General features: G+C 35.3%; 2 protein-coding genes and 3 non-coding genes across 5 annotated transcripts; 1 reads left to right on the top strand and 4 right to left on the bottom strand.

The window, feature by feature from the left end:
- Positions 1-770: 770 nt before the first annotated feature.
- LOC125480235 lies at positions 771-859 on the bottom strand. The gene has a single exon (XR_007260627.1). It is a non-coding gene; the product is annotated as a small nucleolar RNA snR60/Z15/Z230/Z193/J17 (small nucleolar RNA).
- Positions 860-938: 79 nt separating this feature from the next.
- LOC125480252 lies at positions 939-1,020 on the bottom strand. Its single transcript, XR_007260636.1, has one exon. It is a non-coding gene; the product is annotated as a small nucleolar RNA U83 (small nucleolar RNA).
- A 372-nt stretch (positions 1,021-1,392) lies between these two features.
- LOC125480245 lies at positions 1,393-1,490 on the bottom strand. The gene has a single exon (XR_007260631.1). It is a non-coding gene; the product is annotated as a small nucleolar RNA Z43 (small nucleolar RNA).
- A 1,699-nt stretch (positions 1,491-3,189) lies between these two features.
- Positions 3,190-7,111, bottom strand: LOC103962976 (protein CONTINUOUS VASCULAR RING 1). Its single transcript, XM_009375755.3, has 7 exons — positions 6,808-7,111; positions 6,110-6,162; positions 5,358-5,467; positions 4,203-4,370; positions 4,018-4,115; positions 3,746-3,872; positions 3,190-3,550 (listed from the first exon to the last, which is right to left on the bottom strand). The coding sequence occupies exons 1-7, from the start codon at positions 6,964-6,966 to the stop codon at positions 3,471-3,473; spliced, it is 795 nt and encodes a 264-aa protein (XP_009374030.1). The 5' UTR covers positions 6,967-7,111; the 3' UTR covers positions 3,190-3,470.
- Positions 7,112-10,483: 3,372 nt separating this feature from the next.
- Positions 10,484-11,801, top strand: LOC103962980 (dynein light chain LC6, flagellar outer arm). Its single transcript, XM_048585905.1, has 2 exons — positions 10,484-10,894; positions 11,439-11,801. The coding sequence occupies exons 1-2, from the start codon at positions 10,757-10,759 to the stop codon at positions 11,580-11,582; spliced, it is 282 nt and encodes a 93-aa protein (XP_048441862.1). The 5' UTR covers positions 10,484-10,756; the 3' UTR covers positions 11,583-11,801.
- The last annotated feature ends 7,701 nt before the right edge of the window (positions 11,802-19,502 follow it).

The raw sequence follows: 19,502 nt of genomic DNA, 5'->3' as shown, positions 1-19,502 counted from the left end.
GCAAGAAACAAAATACAAAAATGCCAATACCACAAAAACTTAGACACACTGCTCGACGAACTGCATATGCTTAAAGGTTTCATGGACTCAGACAATTGATGCAATATCACAGTAGTCGGCAAGGCCAAAGAGGCCACTACGACGAGAGACCAAAACACAAACATCTTGGAATAACGATTGATGCTGCCATAGGTAGTGTGAGATACTCGAGAAAACAAATTCCAAACAATTAAGCAATGTTGATGTTGCAAGATATAGCATCAATCTAACTGCCATAGGTCAACCCAATTCGGCCTTGGGAGGGATCAGATAAGCATTCCACACAGAAGAAATGGATTAACATTTAGTAGTAAACAATACCGGCACCAACAATCTCAGACATGCTTGCATTTACAAATACAATTAAAAGAACACAACAAACAAATGAGAGCACAACGATGACGGACAAACGCACAACAATGGCACTTGGTACCATGATAATCTCAGGGGTTTAACAAAACGTGGGAAAGTTGCAGGAGGACGACAGGGGGTGCACAATCAATAAATCAACCAGGAAATCGTGCAACTCCCGCCCCCGCCTGCAACTATTCCTTCACTTTCATCCCACGATAAGCAATTTCTGAATGTTATTGATCAGAGAACATTTGCATAATCCGCATCCACACTCGGCAAACAGGGCAAAAACAAAAGGGAAAAATTGATTGGATGAAAAAATAAGCGCAATTTTGACACAAATATCAAGTTTAATTCAAAACTAGAGAAACAATCACAAGGGTCGTCAGATAGGAGCGAAAGACATGAAATTTGCTTAATCACAGAGATTCAGTTGAACTATGCGTCAAATCATCACGCGACCATACTACTCATAATTGACAAACGATAAAATAATCTACGCTAAATTCATAAAAACGGATGTTATTATTTTCGAAAAAGAGATCAGCCTCAGAAGGAAGGCAGTAGGTATATATGTAATCACAAATTGTCATAAATTACACGAAAACCGTACTATCATCATTGGCAACCGAGCTCAAATCCTAAACCCTGTTCATTTCTTTTTTGGGAAATAGTTTGGTGGGTATTTTCATAAATCCAAAACCAACAAATAAGATGCCCACAAAAAATTTCAAGTAAAATAAGAAGATAAAAAATTTCATCTTCCTAAAATTTGGAAAAAACCTTTGATCAGCCTCATAGAGAAGATTAGGTTGTTCCACATATAGAAATTCAGACATATGCTTGTCTAAATATTTAATTTAATCATCGGCTGACCTAAAAAAAAACACAAAAAACAGATTCTTTTTTATAACAAAAGGAGATTAGCTATAATTAAACCCTAATTTGGAGAAAATCAAGAACAAAAGATACTATTTTTTTTAAGATTTGGAATGAGAGGGACTCAGAATATGGGTGGTGATATAGCAGGATGGTCGGCAAGGCCTTTACGGCCGTTACGACGAACGAGACCTTATATCAATGAATCGTCATTGCCCCAAAATTTGAATTCAAAGCTACAGAAATTGGAAACAAAATAGAAAATAAATGGCGATGGCGATGGAAATAGTTGAAAACCCTAACTGCAGAGGAGCTGGAAAGTTGGAAACCCTAATTGCAGAGGAGCTGGAAACCCTAAGCGGCCGAGTAGACATTCATATTTTTGTGTGTTTTGGGTGGAAGAGTTCGCGGGTTTATAAAGAGGTGTGGCGGAGGCTTTGGGGGCTAGGGTTTTGCGTATGGGTAGGGCTTTTGAGTTGGGATTATTGTACGCTACATGTGGGTGTATGGTTATAACATGCGCCTCATCCTGTGACAGATGAAGTTGGGCTCTAACATCAACTGATCCACATCAGGCCAGCCCATGATAAAGCCCTTACAACAGAAAAGGCCCATACCTGAATGAGTTTTTGAAAGGATTTTTATTTTCACTGAGTTCATGGGCTCTTATATCATGGACGGCAGTTGTTGAAAATAAGAAGTGTACCACCATCATAGAGCCGTTTTGGGCGGCTATTTTTTGGAAGTGCTTATGCCCAAAAAGTATTTTTTGCTAAGGGAGTGTTTACAAACCCGTAATCGGAATGAAAATAAGGAATCTAATTCTGATTACGGATTATACTTGTGTTTACTAAAATTGAGATGAATTAAAAGTGTGTGGGACCCACACAAAAAATGAATTTCAATTCCCGGGATTGGAGGAATTGGACTCCTTCTATGGATGTGGTAATTGAATTTTGGGAGGGTGAGGGAATCGAGAATGCATTTGCTCTTCCTATTATGCTCTCACTTACTTTTTTCATTTCTAAGACTATCCTTTATAAACCCATTAACCCTAGTTAAATTATGCACAACTCCTTACTTTTTTGTATTTCTATGCTCATTCACATTATGCACAACTCCATGCATATGCCGAAGAGAAGAAACTACAACTTGAGTGATAAAATTTAAATATTAAAATAAATACTTAAATTTATAAATAAAAAAAATAAACAAAAGCATTTTAGTGTCTATGAAATAAAAAAGCAACTTAATTTTTTTCTTTAAAGCAACTTAATTTTTTTCTTACTATTATATATTATATCAAATTTTATTTAAAAAAGTACATAAAATATTTGATTTGGGACAAGGGCATTTTAGTAATCATACTGGTTTATATTCTGATTCTGCTTAATCAGTAAATAGCTTTATAAAATTAGTGTCATTTTTATTCCGATTCCAGAACATTTAAGTAAACAGCTTCCAACTCCTCCTCAATTCAATTCATCATATTTTCATTACGGTTACGTAAACATGCCATAAGTGTTTTTATCATAAATTCCAAGTGATATCCATCGATTTTGCCCGAGAATCCATCAATGAGTTGTTTCTTGGTTAACCATTACACCAAATCAGACCAACTTTCTTTCTTGACACAAACTAGATTGGGAGTTTGGGGAAATCGAACACTAAATTTCAAGAGCGCGGGTAAATACAACCACTCGAACTAGAAGCCCCTACAACAAAATTTTATCTTGGTTTGGCTGAGTCCGTCCTCGATTATACGTACCGTGATCCGTTATATATAGTAGCACAGCAATGATCAAGTTTCCTTAACAAACCAAAGAACCTGCCGTTTCAACCTACAACATTGCTTTAGTATGACAAGAATCAAGAGTTTTAAATTAAAAAGAAAATAGCTATAAATTAGCCTTTAAATATGAAATGTAAAAATAAATAAATAAAAGGCTATAATATGCCTCACTTAATCCATCAAGCTATATTTCAAGCAAACACAGAAACACTAACATTTCTACATTCTAACATCACAACCGATGTTACAAATTTGACCCGAAAAAAACCGATGTTACAAATGTCACCAGAATCTAAGACCTGATAATATAGCACCACATTGATTGCAAGGCCAGTCTGATGACATTCAAGAACCAAAGAAGGTAAACAAATTAAAGAAGCAACTTAGCTAAATCTAACGCCTTCCCTCATCTTTCCACTGGCATGATCCGCGAATCAACCGTTGACAGGATCTGGGGCATTGACATGCCTCCAGACACAACGATTTCTGCATTAAAAAATAAACAAATAAGATACTGCATCAATGGTAAGTACAACTTCATGGAGATAAAGCAACTATTTTCCTCTCTATTTTAACCTTTCACTTTTCGGATGTGGTAGGTAAATTCAAGCTAAGGGCTCAAGTCTATTAATCCCTGCCGCTTTATTTCTATATGAAGTTGAATAATATAAGCTTACTCACCAATTCCCTCCCGTACGGATAAATTTGGTCTGATAACATCCTTGGTGTTGACCAGGAACACATCACCAATGTAAAGATGGTTCGTGGGAACATAAACACAGCACAACTCCTCATCTCCAGAATAACTCTGCAAAATAATTTTGGAGCCAAGGAGAAATAAAGTCACCGTTACAAACAGTATGAAAAACCAATTATGTTTAAAAGCACAAGCTGCACAACATCATTTCATCCGTTAAGTTCTCGTTTTTTACAATGAAAAATTATTACCATACCTGTAGGACAACGGATGAAGTGATGAACCCAAATGCATATTCACCAATACGTGGATGCCTTATTATGGCCACTTCCTTGAAGGCTTGTGTGTTTTGATCTGAAATTATAGAGCTAAAGATTAAAGATTGGCCCCACGTAATTCATTCATTCAAACAAAGAGGATGAAAATTTCTATAGAGCTCACCTGGGGATATGGCAGAACTAATCTGCTTGGAGGCATTGTAGATATGACGAACAAACGGCATTCTTTTGATAAACCACTCACCAAGGCCCAGGACAGATGCACCCAACCATGATGACATGAACACCCCAACGAGAAATATGAATGTTATGGAAGTTACAAATCCAAGACCTAACATGTATATGGAAGTTGAAAGGTCAATTATACATTGTAAAACCACACCAAAACAGAATCACTGAAAAAGGATGTGTTGACTGTAAACTAGGCATCATATAATGAATCTGAAAAAAGCGTGTTGTGTGTCATATGGTGCATTAGGGGTATATTTTTTTGTCAAACTCCAACATTGACCATACCATATGCGATGCAGGAGCCAAGTTAACACATTAGAGTCCTAGTTTCTTATGTAATAAATGCAGTTTCCACGTACTCTGCGGGTTATAAGTTAGTCTTTACACATGTACTCTCTATGTTACAAGATTAATACAATGTGTCATAAATTAGTCTTTAGAATTCCTAAGTATATTCATGTGGATCTTTCCAAATTCATGTACCAATTAGCCCATAAAAGGATCTACTTTGAAAGCTTTTAAAATCAGATTTAGTGAAAAGAAGTTCTGGAATTTCTGCTTGCGTGTGAAGCACATGTTGACTTGGAGTGAATCCAAGGAATATTCTGGTGTGATGCCAGATTTTTCCTAACTTCTCTTCTGAGGTGATTCCAATACACCTTTGTTGTGATGCCAAAGGCCAGAATTAGTCTGGATTTCTCTTTTATTCCCATCCCTTCCTATTGTCCTACATCATATGGCAACATTCTTTGATTCCTTTGCGTACATACTCTAGATCTGACATATGATCACCAGGGCAATTAAGCACCTGTTTCTAAGAATAGGACAATAAAGCATGCAAGTTAAAGAAAGTCAAACTCTAGCTTCACAGCATCTTGTTTTCATTTATCTAAAGGATATGAACTGTCTTTCCCCAAGTCAGATTCTCACACTGAAATTTGTGTCTCTAAGGTTAGATTGAGAGAGAAAGTAAACTAGATACTTAGCTCAGCGAGGTCAAATCCAATTACCAAATAACTAATGCAAGTTCGAATAATAACAACGAAATAATGGGGATAAAGGGAGTACATTTCTGAATACTACTTACCAAAAATGTTGATTCCAAGTTGAGCATAGATCGGAGAGAAGAAGCCATCCACAAAGTGAATGAACCACCATGTGATATAGAAAGTGATCGCTATTGGAAATAGGATCACACTGTAAAAGAACAAATAGTGAGCAGCCAACATAATTTATACGAGAAAAAAGCAATCTTGAACAAAGAAAATGTTGACAGCAAAGCTAGTATGATATAATATATATGATCTCATTACTACTGCATCAAATGGATGCACCAAGATAAATCAAAACATACATGATGAGCATAAATTTCCATGAAATGGTCTCAGTCTAAAACTTATAAGAAGCTAAGTTGTGCATTTCTTGAATTCATGCGAGAGGGTAGTTCTCTATCTTATCCAACTATTACTTTGCCTGTAACAAAACTCCTAGAGCTCAAATAAATGATATACTTCTACTTTCAGAAAGAGGGAAAAATAGATTATAGATACATGCCAACAATCTAAGTTTAAATTCGTATCACTACCAAAGCATTCCATCCTTCAGAATACCTCATGGCTCAAGCTAATAAACTTAAAAAGTACCCTGAGAACTAAATCTTAACAGTAATCAGAAATCCAAGAACTTGTACAGGTGCAAAAAACTAACGTCACATTTTGACCATTAAAGAAATTTACCCTCCCCACAACATAGAATTGATGGTTTACACACAGGTTCAAATGCAATAGCATATGCACGTGATTTGAACGAAAATAAGAGCCACAAGAAAGAAATATTCACCATCCTGTCATGAACTTTTTTGATGCCCAACTTCTAACAACTTTGGAAAACGTCTGCACAGACATAATTAGAAATCAGAACGATTTTACTGAAGATTAAGAAAAAACGCACAAATGCACAAAACGTGGGCAAACTTATGTGGCAACTTAGGCCATAAAAAATAACAAACTTTTGACTCACTAACCGGTTCTTGATAAATTACTGCGATACACCTTTAAACTGACTAAAAGTTAAACGCAATGATGTCACTCAATTTCTTATCGAAATGTCTAGATATACCACTATCAATTACTTGGAAGCTGGAGGATAGAAATAAAGCCGTACTCATACCAAAATTTCGAACCAATTAGCACATTTCAAGTCCAAATTAACTGATGAAAATTTGACAAACAAACCAAGACCCAAATCTGAGTTTGCTTCTGCATTAGTCTCATGAAACAGTACATCAAACTGCATTAGTCTCATGAAACAGTACATCAAACTAAGTCAAACACAAAATTAGAAATTTAATCACAAGAATCAACCCATGAATCACAATTAACACAAACACACTAACTTCAATTCGCAACCTATGAAAGAATTTCAGAATTTCCCTCGAATTTTCCTCCATTTTCTCAGCAGCCAAACATAACATAAAGCAATGAAATTTGAAACAGAAAGCTAAACCCTAGGCCCATAAAACAGCAATCTAAAATCACCTCGCGGCCGGTGTGGTGGGAGGAGGAGGACGAAGAGGAGGGTTTGGACGATGCATCCTCGTCGCCGGAGTCCGCCACGGGAATGAGAAGCTCACGGTCTCGCGGTTCTCTGTCTCTGCTCGCCATTACAATCGATGACGACGACTTCTCATCGCCCATCACCAGCAGACCCCAAATTGATATACGGCGCCGTTCCAACGCCGCAACGCGGGGCCCTTTTTTGCCAGTGAAATTCCAGATGAGCCAAGGACTCTGATTAGAGAGAAGCTCTCCTGATCCTCGTTTTGCTTCCTTTGTATTTCTGGCATTTCAATTTTTTTTGTTTTTATTACTTAATTTAATTAATTTTTTAATTGGGTGAGGATTTTGAAGGAATAAAATAGTTAATCCTTTTTCTCTAATTAGGCGAGTACTTCAAGGAATTTGTTTGTACAGCTAATTAAAAAATGGGCGGATTAATTAATGCTTAATCTCACTTTGTTTCTCAAAATTTTCTGTATATTGATGTTTGATGGGCTGTGTATTCAGATGATTGGATGGCAGCATTTTTGCCCCTCAATTTGGTTTTCTTTTTTGGTAATGAAGTATTGAGATAAGTGAGTTGTTGAATCTCTACTATTTATACATACACAATTCTTAATTAGGAGTGTAATTTGGATGGTCTTTGAAATTAAATCTCAAGTTGGACTCCTAAGTGGAGGGGATGAGTAGATGATGAGTTTAAATTGAAAATTGATAAGAGCGTAAAGAAGATGTCAAATTTATGGTGGTATTATTAGCGTCTAAAAAAAATAGTTGAAAACTCACTTTTGTACAAATAAAAAAATGTGTGTAATTCACGTGAAATGGCATATCCACTATGTGTTGCCAATTTTAACATTATGAGTTTGACACTTCCGTTTCTACAATTAAATTAAAGTGGAGCTCAATGTAGATGTATAAATAACTTTTCCAAATTAAAAGATCTTATCTTATAGGGGATGTCATTAGTACAAGAACAAAGGGAAGCAAAAATAAATGAACTTAATTTGGTTTTTTTGGTAGAGGAAGGAAAGACATAAATTGGCTTGGGACATCGACTTGGTCATCTTATTTTCTTGTGATTGCTACATTTTTTAAAGTCTAAAGCAGTTGAAAAGTATGTTTGAAAGTTTGTGTGTTGAATTTTTAACATCATGTAACATAATTGGTCATCATCAACTAAGCTAGCAATACTAACATCAAACACTCTACCGAATATCAAAAGCATTTTTTATGGTGTAAAAGCATCTATTTAGTTGTGTCAAGCAACAAACTATTTTTTTGTAAAGGGATACTTTGGATGCGGTTCCTAGTTCCTAACACTCTTTAACTAAAACCTTAATGTTATTCAAAGTTTGATCAAAGTCCCTTGACTTTGTACACCTCATTATATTACTATTAATATTTATATTTTTATAGTTTTGACATTAATGGTTTGATATTTTATGAGATTTATACCCTATAAATTTAAAATCCCTCATTATAAATAGTATTATAAACGGCTACAATAAAAAAATTCAAACATTTTGATTGAATAAATGGATAAAAACTAGTAACAATAAGAAATAATAAATGGCTAAAGAATATATTCATAGTGTTAAAAAAAATTGGTACATTTCACGTATAACAAAGTGGTACATTAATAAAGAAGAATGGTACATTATAAATAAATTAGGGTCCAAATAAAAGATTAAAAAATTATGAGCACAAATGAAATTTTAAATATATGAGCGCAAAAAGAAATTAATACATAGGTACAAATAAAAACTAAAAAGAAAATACTACAAATTTTACAAAAGGTTGCAAATTAAAAGTTGGTACAAACTAAAAATATAAATATATGATACAAAGTTTAGCCATAAAACATAAATATACCATATGTAATTTTTCTATCATTGATTAATTATACAATGTCACGTGACAGTAAACACATGGGCACAAATACAAATAAAACTTTAAAAAATCTGGGCACAAAAAGAAATTAATATATGGGTACAATTTAAAACTGAAAAGAAAATTGGCACCAATTAAAAAAAGGTTTGCAAATTAAAAATGGGTACAAACTAAAAATAAAAATATAAGATAAAAAATTTAGTCATAAATATAAATATACTAATTGTAACATTTTTAACACCAAGGGAATATATTTAAAAATAAAAAATATCTATTATTGAAATAATTAATGATGTTATTAATACTCAAGAACCTTGATCAAAAATTGAAAAAGAATAGGGTTTTAATCAATGAAGCAGTGAAAAGAGGGATGAGAACCTAATTTCTCATTTCGTAAAAGTGTTATGTAAACAAATACATTATACATGAGCATTTCCAAATGACCCCTTATTCATCTAGTTATACTTTTCTTCTTGGTATTGAAAACCCCTCCTCGTTGAGAGACTTTTCCAAGTGTCGAGTATTCAGTGGTACTCTACATGACATAATACAAAAGTAAAGAAAATGATATATTTTACCATGTCATTTACTTGTATTATGACACGTAGAATACTGGACAGTCAAAAAAATTCTCAAATAAAAAACATGTTCAGAAATGAGGCCCAAAATAAAAGGCCAGAAAAGAGAAACCCTAGAAAGGAGGATTTTGGACATGAAACTAGCACCATTGGCCCAATGGAGATTTCTTAATATGTAAGAGATGCAGGCTGCAGGCTTGAAATGGATGTGGATGAAGTCAGAGTCCAAGGCGAAATCATGGTTAGTTTCCGCCGATTAGGTTGGTAGTGACCGCCCTTTCTATCAGAGCCTTGCACGTAAGTGGTGCTAGATGACAGACCGTCCTGTAAACTGTAGTTCTTCCACACGTGACAACAGTAACATTACTCACCTCTTTGAGGTGAACCAATTTTGAGTGAAAATTCTAGAATGGACTGGCCACGAAATACGTAAATGAAAGATTGAACGTGCGGTAAAAGATTAATGGCTAAGCATTTAATAGATAAGGATTTCAGTGCATACTCTTTAAGAAGTTAGATAATTGAAAGAAGTACATAAGAATGCATGATTAATATAAAGTACTATTATCGTGACATCTAATACGTAATTTATGTGTGATACTACCAGAGACAAAAGTGTCAACTGACATTCCGAATTTCGATAAATTTCCATGGATAACTTGAATGCTGCTATTTTGAAGGTTGGAGTTGCCCTTCATACAAGCCCTCCAACAACTTGATAAAATACCTCAAAGAGAAGTTGCCTTATTATTGTGAAAAGTTCATTGTGTAACCGAATGTAAGATCAATGGTTGAATGATAGCGTGGTGGTTTAATTGAGAGCAATGTTTCATTAATGTTTTTCATTGAAAATGAAGTTATAATGCAGCTTTTTCAAATACGATGAAAACATGTTGTGAACAATTATAACTTGTATTATTATTTATTCTATAGATTATAAACGATAGAACTATAGTTTAATTTTTGAGTTATTATATGTCCAGTAAATTTTTTACACATGATCCTCTGAATAATTTTTGCTGACTCCGCTGCTGAATATCACCGCGGTCATGATTGAAGGGCATAAAAGTATTTCTTTACATCCACGACTCCTCTATGATCAAGTAGAGATTAGAGCCAAGGAGTTGTAAACGAATAATTGGAGGAATAATCAATCAAGAAGATTTAGATGGACGGAAAAATAGTTGGATTGGGAAAGAAGTGGAAACAAACAAAAACGCGTACAGAAAAGCTGAGCTACGTGCCAGCTTGAAACTTCTCCTGAGTTCGGGCGCACAAAATTAGTCAATCTCGGACCCTATAACTTGTGCTCCGCAATCGCAGCCAGCCAATAGATTCTTGAGTTCCATATAATTAGTTTCTACATTTGTGGAAGCACTAGCTTGCACAAAGGAATCTATATAACTATCTATCTGGGATTCTAAAGGTAGAGAGAAAGAAGCAGAAAAAGAAGAAAGATGCTGGAAGGGAAAGCTACGATAAGGGAAGCAGACATGCCAGAAAAGATGCAGATGCAAGCCATGGCTTGTGCTTCTCAAGCCCTTGATCTGCATGACGTTTTTGATTGCAAATCCATAGCCGCCCACATCAAGAAGGTATATACTTCGCGACTACTGATTTTTCTTAGGGTTGGTTCGATACCTATTTCGTTTTTCAATTTTACTTGAAAATCAATTAAGGAAATATAGCTAAAATAAGGAAGTAGATCATTTTCGATTTTTTCTTTCTAATCAACAAGTCTAAGGATCCGAGTCATTGAAATTTGATCTAACAGTTAAAGTTGTTATAACTTTTAAAGTAGACTATTGTTTGTAGTCGTTGGATCGAATTTCAATGGTCTGAATCTCAGAATTTGATGAATTTGATGGAAGGGATCCGAAGAGGATTCATTTCCCTAAAATAAGTCGAATCTTTGTTCATTTTACAATAATAGTTAGTTTTTTTTTCCTTTTTATTTAAAGAAATTTTAACGAAAAGCTCCTGTTACTCTTCGTTTTAACAAAAAATCATATTTTTACACTAAAAAATCAATTATAATACTATTCATTTTACCTTTTATTTTATTCTTATAATTAAAATTCAAAATTTTCAAATCATTTTCATTAATTTTATTTTATTTAATGATATTTGCGTCTTCAGGAATTTGACAAGATGTATGGGAGTGGGTGGCAGTGTGTGGTGGGCTCTAACTTCGGTTGTTTCTTCACTCATTCACCTGGAACTTTCATATATTTTGCTCTGGAGACCCTCAATTTCCTTGTCTTCAAGGCTGCCTCTTCTTGAATTATTTCCACCACTTTCACTCTAGAGAGAGAGAGAGAGAGAGAGAGAGAGGAGTTTTTGTATAAAATGGTAGTGAAGTAGTTGAGGAGTGCCTCTTTGTAATTCCCATCTCCTTTTTTTCTTTGTTAATAGTTTGTTTTTTTAATCTGTGGTTGTATGAGTATATGCTTACAAATACCGACCCAAGTTACATAATGCACTATTGAGAGTTGAATTATAGCTAGCTGTACGCCAAGAAAGGCATTGCAATTTGCACCCAGTCCAACTAGCCAAGTCATATAAAAAGACACTGTTGGATGTACGTTATTTGCCTCTGGTTGGTTGAGTCAAATATTGGATTAGAGGTTCACGATTTTAAAACTTAATTTGTCTCCTGGTTTGGCTAATTCGTTGAAGTGTTTTAGAGTTGTTAAAAATACTTTTAGATAATTAAAAATTAAAAATGTTTGTGATGATATTGGTAGAAAAAGTTATAAGCGTTTTTAAAGCATTTAGAATTTTACAAAAAAAATTGACTTGCTTTTAATTAATGAAGTGCTTCAAGTAAAACGCTTATAAAGAAAAGTGGCTTCTAAATAACAAATGCAGTAAATAACATAGAAGTGGTTGCTAAAGTGCTTTTTCATTAGAGACCACTTTTATTTATTTTATATATATTGTATAGCACATGCATAGACTTTGGTGGCTTGTTTGTATGGAATATTTTTACTCATTACCTTCAAATAATGGTAATACTCACCATCCTATTTCTCATCATCAAATGAGTTTAGATTTCGAAATCTGTGTAGTGAATAGACACAAATCTCAAAGTTTAAATTCACTCAACGATGATAAATAAGATAGTGATCATTACCAACACTTGAGGATGGTTAGAATAATACACCCTACATTTAAGTATGTTTAAAATATTTGATTTGAGTGACTATATTATTTCGAGGTATGAGGGGCCCCAAAAAAGAGGCTAAGGACATCTCTAATCGAGGGCTGGTCAGATGGCTCGTTTTAGCCCTCTGGCCCTTCAAGATAGTTAATATTTTAATGAACAATACAGGGCTATATTTGCATCTGTCTCCAACCAAGGGCCAAATGGCCATATGACTTGTTTTAGCCATGTCACAAAAAATCGTCTCCAACCGAAAGCCAAAGGACCAAACATAATTTATTATTTAAATTTAAAAACTACAACAACTTAAATTCAAATCCGACAACAACTTAAATTTAAAAACTACAACTTATATTTAAAAACTATAACGGTAACTGGCCCAAAAAACCAAAAAAATTAGAATTTAAATTTAATGAATGGTTTAGGTATTTATAGGAAAAAAAAAATTAGAATTTTTAAGAATTAAAAAAAAATTTGGCCCAAAAAACCGAAAAAAAAATTGAATACAACGGCTAGTAAGCTAGCCGTTGGATTCAAATTTTTGTTTAAGCATTCCTATCGGTTATAACCGACAGGAATACTCAGCCCTCTAGGCCAGCCCTTTGGCCTTTTCAGATTCCGTGGGGCCCACGAGCCCTCTGGCCCTCTGAAACCTTTGGTTGGAGATGACCTAAGTGGAGGGCTACATTTGGCCAGCCTAATGCCCATTTGGCCAAATAATGGCCTGATGAGCTCTACAGAATTATAGCACAACCATCGTTTAGAAATGAATTTTTTCGACAAATCAAGCCATTTTTTTACTTTTGAACCTTTAGCCCTCTCAATTAAAGATGACCTTAAGGTAGTGAGCAAAAATGTACCCTTGCTTGTATAGTGATTTTTACTAACTAATGATGACTAGTACATAAGTTAAGGGCTCATCTTGTAAGTTGTAACTTTTCATTCTTCAAATACACTATATTTGTTTGATATTCTGAACAAATTATGCAAATGTATGCCTCCTTAATCAATTCTTCTAAAACCAATTTTCTCTGTATCATTCACTACTTTCTCAGCTTCATCTAAAATCAGTTTCTCTGAACTATATCTCTCTCAAACATTGCTTACGTACAATCCGAAAGAGTCTTCTCACCTCGATCGCAAACAAACTTGTCGAAGCACAAATTATTAACAAATGATGAGTGTTACAAGAATATAGAGATTACAGTTGATTAAAAAAAAGTAAGATATTAATCACAACTAAGTAATTACAACTTGACTTCTAAACTAAAACAAAAATAGTTAATTACAACTGTATAACAAGATTGTTTTATTACATTATTTAATTAGCTTCAATAAGATTTGGGTCATTACTTACATTTTTTTTTTTGGGGAAAAAAACGATAGTCATTAAGAAGAGAGCACGTACACAAAAATGGAGGATTGGGTGCATAATGGGCCTTGATAAAAATCTTGTCGGAGATTTCAATCCGAACGAAGAAAAAAAGAGTGTCCCGCACATTCAAACAATAAGAACTAACCTCCTAACAGTACAATCAAATCAATTACTATGTAGGACAATCTTCCAACAAAGCATCCATAATTAAATCAGGCGGATCTTCAAACCACACTATATCAGTATCACTACTAATTCTTGCACGTGCTAAACGATGTGCCACCTAATTGGCTTCTCAGTTGAACATGGGAAGCTCTCACCTTGGGAAATGAAAATAACAGCCGCCTAATGTCATTGATAATGGTCCCATAATAGACACATCATTTTCTTGTCTCTTCATGGCAACAAGTACAATAGCAGAATCCTCTTCAAAATACACAGGCCTCCATATGAGATCAACTCCTTGGCAAACAATAGAGCCCTTCTAGCTGCCAACAACTCCACCTGCAACAGAGAGGTAGCATGTGCAATGTGGACCAAGACTCTAGCCACAAACTCACCCTTCTGGTTCCTGAAGATGGCCCCTACTCCACCCTTCTATGCACTCTTCACCCATGCACCATCAAAGTTGCCTTTCACCTAAGTTGGAGGTAGAGCACTCCAACTTTGCATGTTGTGAAGTTCGAGGTTCCTTATGCATTTTATGGCACTGATGATAGGACACAAACCACTTCCTTCGCCCTAAGAGACACCTCCCTATGTGCTGTTTGTGTTCCTTTCCAAATCAAATCATTCCTAACCTTCCATAAACTCCATATAATCATCAATAGTAACTCGAAAATTGAATCAGGAAGAGAATAAGCCGAATGAGCAACCCAATCCTTTAGTTTCATACCTCCGAGTTGTCCTACTCTTAACCCAAGTGAAGAAGACCAGACGGTAGCTGCCAAAGAACAATGGCCCCGCACACCAAACATTCCTCTACTACCAAAATACGCCTTTGTTTAAGCTTTCCTCAAGTAGGCAAAGCATCCAAGCAACCAATCCACACATAAATTTTCATTTTCCTAGGAACATATGTATTCCATAGCTTCTTTCATAAAACCATGTCAGCCACATGCGATCTCGATAACCATTTCGTTACCCCCACAACAGTAACATCCTTCCTTGCTAAATGGTATGCGTTTCTAACCGAGAACTTACCATTCTTTTCGAAGTGCCACACTATATGATCTTCCACATTCCATAAGCTTAATGGTGTATTAATTCAGCTTCCTCCAGACAAAACACTTGCTTGACTAGCGGTACATCCCAATACCGTGTGTTCTCCAAAAATAAATTAATAACAGTGGCCTCACTATTCCAGCCCGCCGGGGTCATACTCACAACCTGAAGGAAACTTTCTCGAGGAAGCCAACCATCTTTCCAAATCCTGATAGTAGAATCATTCCCAACTTACCATCTCATGCCCTTACGAATAACGGTTCTTGAAGAGGCGATACTTCACCAAAATAAGATGCGTTCGTAGTAACGCGAGCACCTAAGAAATTCGAATCTGGAAAGTATCTTGCCTTAAAAACTCGATAAGCAAGTGAATCTTGCTTGGATAGGAACCACCATGCCTGTTTAGCAAGTAGCGTAAAGTTAAATGCATTCAAATCCCTAAAGCCCAGGCCGCCTTCAAATTTTGGCTTACAAAGCGTTTTCCAGTTCATCCAATGAACCTTTCTTTGCCACACGTCCCCATGCCACAAGAATTTGGCCACTAACTTATTTAACTCATCACAAAAAGATTTAGGAATGAGGAAGCATTGCATGGAATAAACCGGCAAGGCTTGGGCAACTGTTTTGAATAATATTTCTCTACTTGCATTACTCAACAACCCCCATCTCTAACCATTTAGCTTTTTCCACAACCTTTCTTTAATATAAGCAAAGGTTGCCTTCTTCGATTTTTGAATGAAGACTGGCAATCCCAAGTACTTGTCATGGAAATCCACTTTACGAACACACAAACAATTAGCCAACAACTGTTGATCTACTGGAGCTAAGTTAGGGCTGAATGCAACACAACTTTTAGCAAAATAACTGATTGCCTTGAAGCATTTTCATAGATTGCCTTGAAGCATTTTCATAGATTCTCAACACATTTTTAATGTTTTGACACTCCTCTAGTGTTCCTCTGGCAAACAAGAAACTTTCATCTGCAAAGAGAAGATGACTGGTACTTGGTACCTGTCGACACACCTTAATACCTTGAATTTTACCAAGATGTTATTCCCGCTGGAAAAGGGAAGGAAGACCTTCGGCACAAATAACAAAAAGGAAGGGTGATTGAGGATCACCTTGCCGTATACCCCTTCAAGGATGAACATAACCCACTGGTTCACCATTAACTTTAAAAGAATAAGTCACGGTACACACGCAATTCATAATCATTTGAATCAAAGTATTTGCAAATCCCATTCACCGCATAACTGCTTCCAGGTAATTCCATTTAATTTTATCGTAGGCCTTACTAATATCGAGCTTGAAAGCCATCACACCATTCCAACCTGAATTACGTTTGTGCATACAATGGGCTATCTCCTCCACAACCAAGCTATTATTTGAAATTAGCCGACCGGGGACAAGGGCACTTTGAGTGGGTGATATAATCTGGGAAAGAATGAATTTCAATCTATTCGTCAAAACCTTTGCCGCGATTTTATACAAAACATTGCAGAGGCTTATAGGACGTAACTGAACATCTCTGTAGGGTCCTTCACTTTAGGGATAAGAGTAACGTGGGTGAAATTAATCTTACACAAAATACATCTGGAATGCAGCATAGATCGAATACCATTGCACACATCCGAACACACGACATCCCAGTGCTTTTGATAGAACCACGGGGACATGCCATCTGCTTCGGGGGCTTTTTATCTCCTCGTCGTATACCAGACGTATTAAATCCGTATTCATCTCCTCAAAAACCACTAGTAGTATATTAGTCATGACCTCTTCCATTCCATCCTCTCCATGAGACTCAAACAACTTTGAAAAATAATCCACCACTACTTTCTCCATCCCACTTTTGGACTCTTGTCGCACTCCATGTTGATCATTGAGACCGAATAACCAATTCCTTCGTTGTATACGGTTAACATGTTGGTGAAATACTTCGTGTTTCTATCACCAAGTTTTAACCAATTAGCCTTTGTACGTTGACGCCAAAACGATTCCTCTTGTTCCAGGAGCATGTTACGCTTGGACATGAGTGCTTTTTTCTACCCAATTGTCTCATTCGTAAATGTTGAGCCCAATAAGCTCATTATCTTCAATTTCCTTAATTTCTTGAGAACCATGACGCATATTTTGTTTTGCCCACTTAAAAATCAGCATTCTCGTTGCTTTTATCTTCTCAGTAACTTGGAATAATGGTAACCTCGAAACCTCATTACCCATCCTTGAGCCACTGCATCTTGACACCCTTCCACATTATTTCATCTGTTCTCGTAACGAAACTACTTCTTCCAACTATGCTTGTGTTTACTGTCCCAACTTATTAAAATAAGAACATGGTCAGAGGTAGATTTGTTCAAATGCGAGACCATGTGATTTCTGAATAAATCTATCCATGATTATGTTGCTAGGGCTCTATCCAAACAGAACTTGATTCCATCATCCTTTGTTGTGAACCATGTAAATTTATTGCCATTGAAACCTAGATCTTGGAATTGACACCAAGTAACCACCTTTCGGAACCCATCCATTCACTGCGCACATTACCTCTTTCCTACTCAGTTGCTAGGCGGATTTCATTAAAGCCTCCCAAGCAAAGCTACAGGCCATCTGACACCCCACATAACTGATCAAGAAGCTGTCAAGACTTATAAATATCATGAACCACCGAAAAACCATAAAAAACACATCAAACACCAATAACCATTATCACCAATGCCACCCACATCCAGGTCGATGTGATTATTAGAGTATGAACGAAGTCCCAGATTAGCCTTTTCCTTCCAAAAGACACACAAACCTCCGGACCTGCCCTGACTAGCAACTGAAAAAACTTCTATCAAACTGAAACCTAACCTTAGACTTTCCATAAAAACTATACTACTCTTCGTTTCGCACCGGGAACCACTCTACGCCAAGATAACAGGCAACAAACTAAATGGATCAGAGCCTAAGGGATTAGCTTCCATAATTCTGTTAGGCACTAAAATACTGGGCCCACTTGCATGTTGGTTTGTAGGATTTTGGCCCAAGTCTAGCTAGGAAGCATTGGTTGATCCTCACAAGGAAATCTCCCCATTAATCTATTCTATTATAGAAAAAGAGAGAAGAAAGGTGAATAGTGTTTTGGTGTCACCAAGTTTCAACAAAAATAATTGGACAAAAATTCCCCCAAAACAAAAAACTTCAAAGGCATCCCAAAATAATGTAGCAAATAAGGTAGGGGCATTTTCGTCATTTTAATACTATTTTTTTAATAATTAAATTATTTTGTGGTTTTGTTTTTGTTTTTTTTAATTAGTACCTCACAATAGGCTAGCAATAATTTGATTTAATTTATCTATTTCTAAACACGTTCAAAACATCTTAAGAGGCATGTAATGCCGATCATAAAAAAATCATTTACACGCGGATAATAATGTGATTAAATTAGTTGTCAAATGATTTTTTTTTTTTTTTTTGTAACAAACGATATTATCTATACTAAGGGGGAGGAATGTGGGTTTAGCCTCACAATGAGCTAGTAACAATGTGATTCAATCAGTTGTTTATTAAATATTATTTTCTCTATTTTAAACACGTTCAAAACATCTTAAAAGGCGTGTAATGCCGGTTATAAAAAAAGTCTTTCATACACGAATAATAATTTGATTAAATTAGTTGTTAAATGATTGTTTTTTCTTTTTTTTTAACAAACGATATTATCTATACTAAGGGGGAGGGGATGAGCTTAGTCTCACAATGAGCTAGCAATAATGTGATTCAATCAATTGTTTATTAAATATTATTTTCTCTATTCTTAATGTTAATTCTATAGAGACTGATTTTATTATGTAAATTCAGTTACTTTAATTGGTTTATGAAGGGTTTCCTTTAGCATGATCTAAGATTATTCATTTATTTCAAATATTTAACATTTCTTTTGTCAATTTACACATATATATACATTTAAAACATGTAAGTCGTACTTAGCACATCGTGATTCAAAAAATAAATTCTGCACGCGCTCATGAAGGCTAGTTAAATAATTATGGGCACCAAAATCCCCACCAATATGCCGAGAGTGACGGACGTCCATCCCCGTTACTTACTTACATACATATATATATATATATATATATATATTATTCTTTTTTTCCCTCTTTTTGGACAAGACTTACATATATATAATTAATATCAATTTTATACGTGAAGATTATTATAATTTTTTTTTGGTCAATAGAAGATTATTATTTTATTTATTCATTGTAATGGACATATACTCATATAGAGTCTGGAGTTTCCTGCTAGTTTCCTTCCTCTTTCCCCCCTTACCGGCCGGGACTCTGTCGTTTACCAAGTTTAGACGCCAAGTTATTATATTATTATGGACGACTTTCTGTTTTTTTGGACTGCAGAAAGGTTGACTTGGCTTGGGTATTTCAGTATCATCCGTTCG

This window comes from the organism of the source record quoted next, unplaced genomic scaffold (assembly GCF_019419815.1).
Source record: "Pyrus x bretschneideri cultivar Hongxiangsu unplaced genomic scaffold, Pyrus_bretschneideri_v1 Contig1, whole genome shotgun sequence".
Taxonomy (NCBI): domain Eukaryota; kingdom Viridiplantae; phylum Streptophyta; class Magnoliopsida; order Rosales; family Rosaceae; genus Pyrus; species Pyrus x bretschneideri.
This window is presented reverse-complemented; position numbering and strand designations above follow the sequence as displayed.

Coding starts and splice junctions, on each gene's coding strand:
- LOC103962980 (XM_048585905.1), top strand. CDS start 10,757: ATGCTGGAAGGGAAAGCTACGATAAGGGAAGCAGACATGCCAGAAAAG. Junction 10,895..11,438: donor TAGCCGCCCACATCAAGAAG/GTATATACTTCG, acceptor TTGCGTCTTCAG/GAATTTGACAAGATGTATGG.
- LOC103962976 (XM_009375755.3), bottom strand. CDS start 6,966: ATGGGCGATGAGAAGTCGTCGTCATCGATTGTAATGGCGAGCAGAGAC. Junction 5,468..6,109: donor AAAAAGTTCATGACAGGATG/GTGAATATTTCT, acceptor GTTCTTTTACAG/TGTGATCCTATTTCCAATAG. Junction 3,873..4,017: donor CTTCATCCGTTGTCCTACAG/GTATGGTAATAA, acceptor ATTATTTTGCAG/AGTTATTCTGGAGATGAGGA.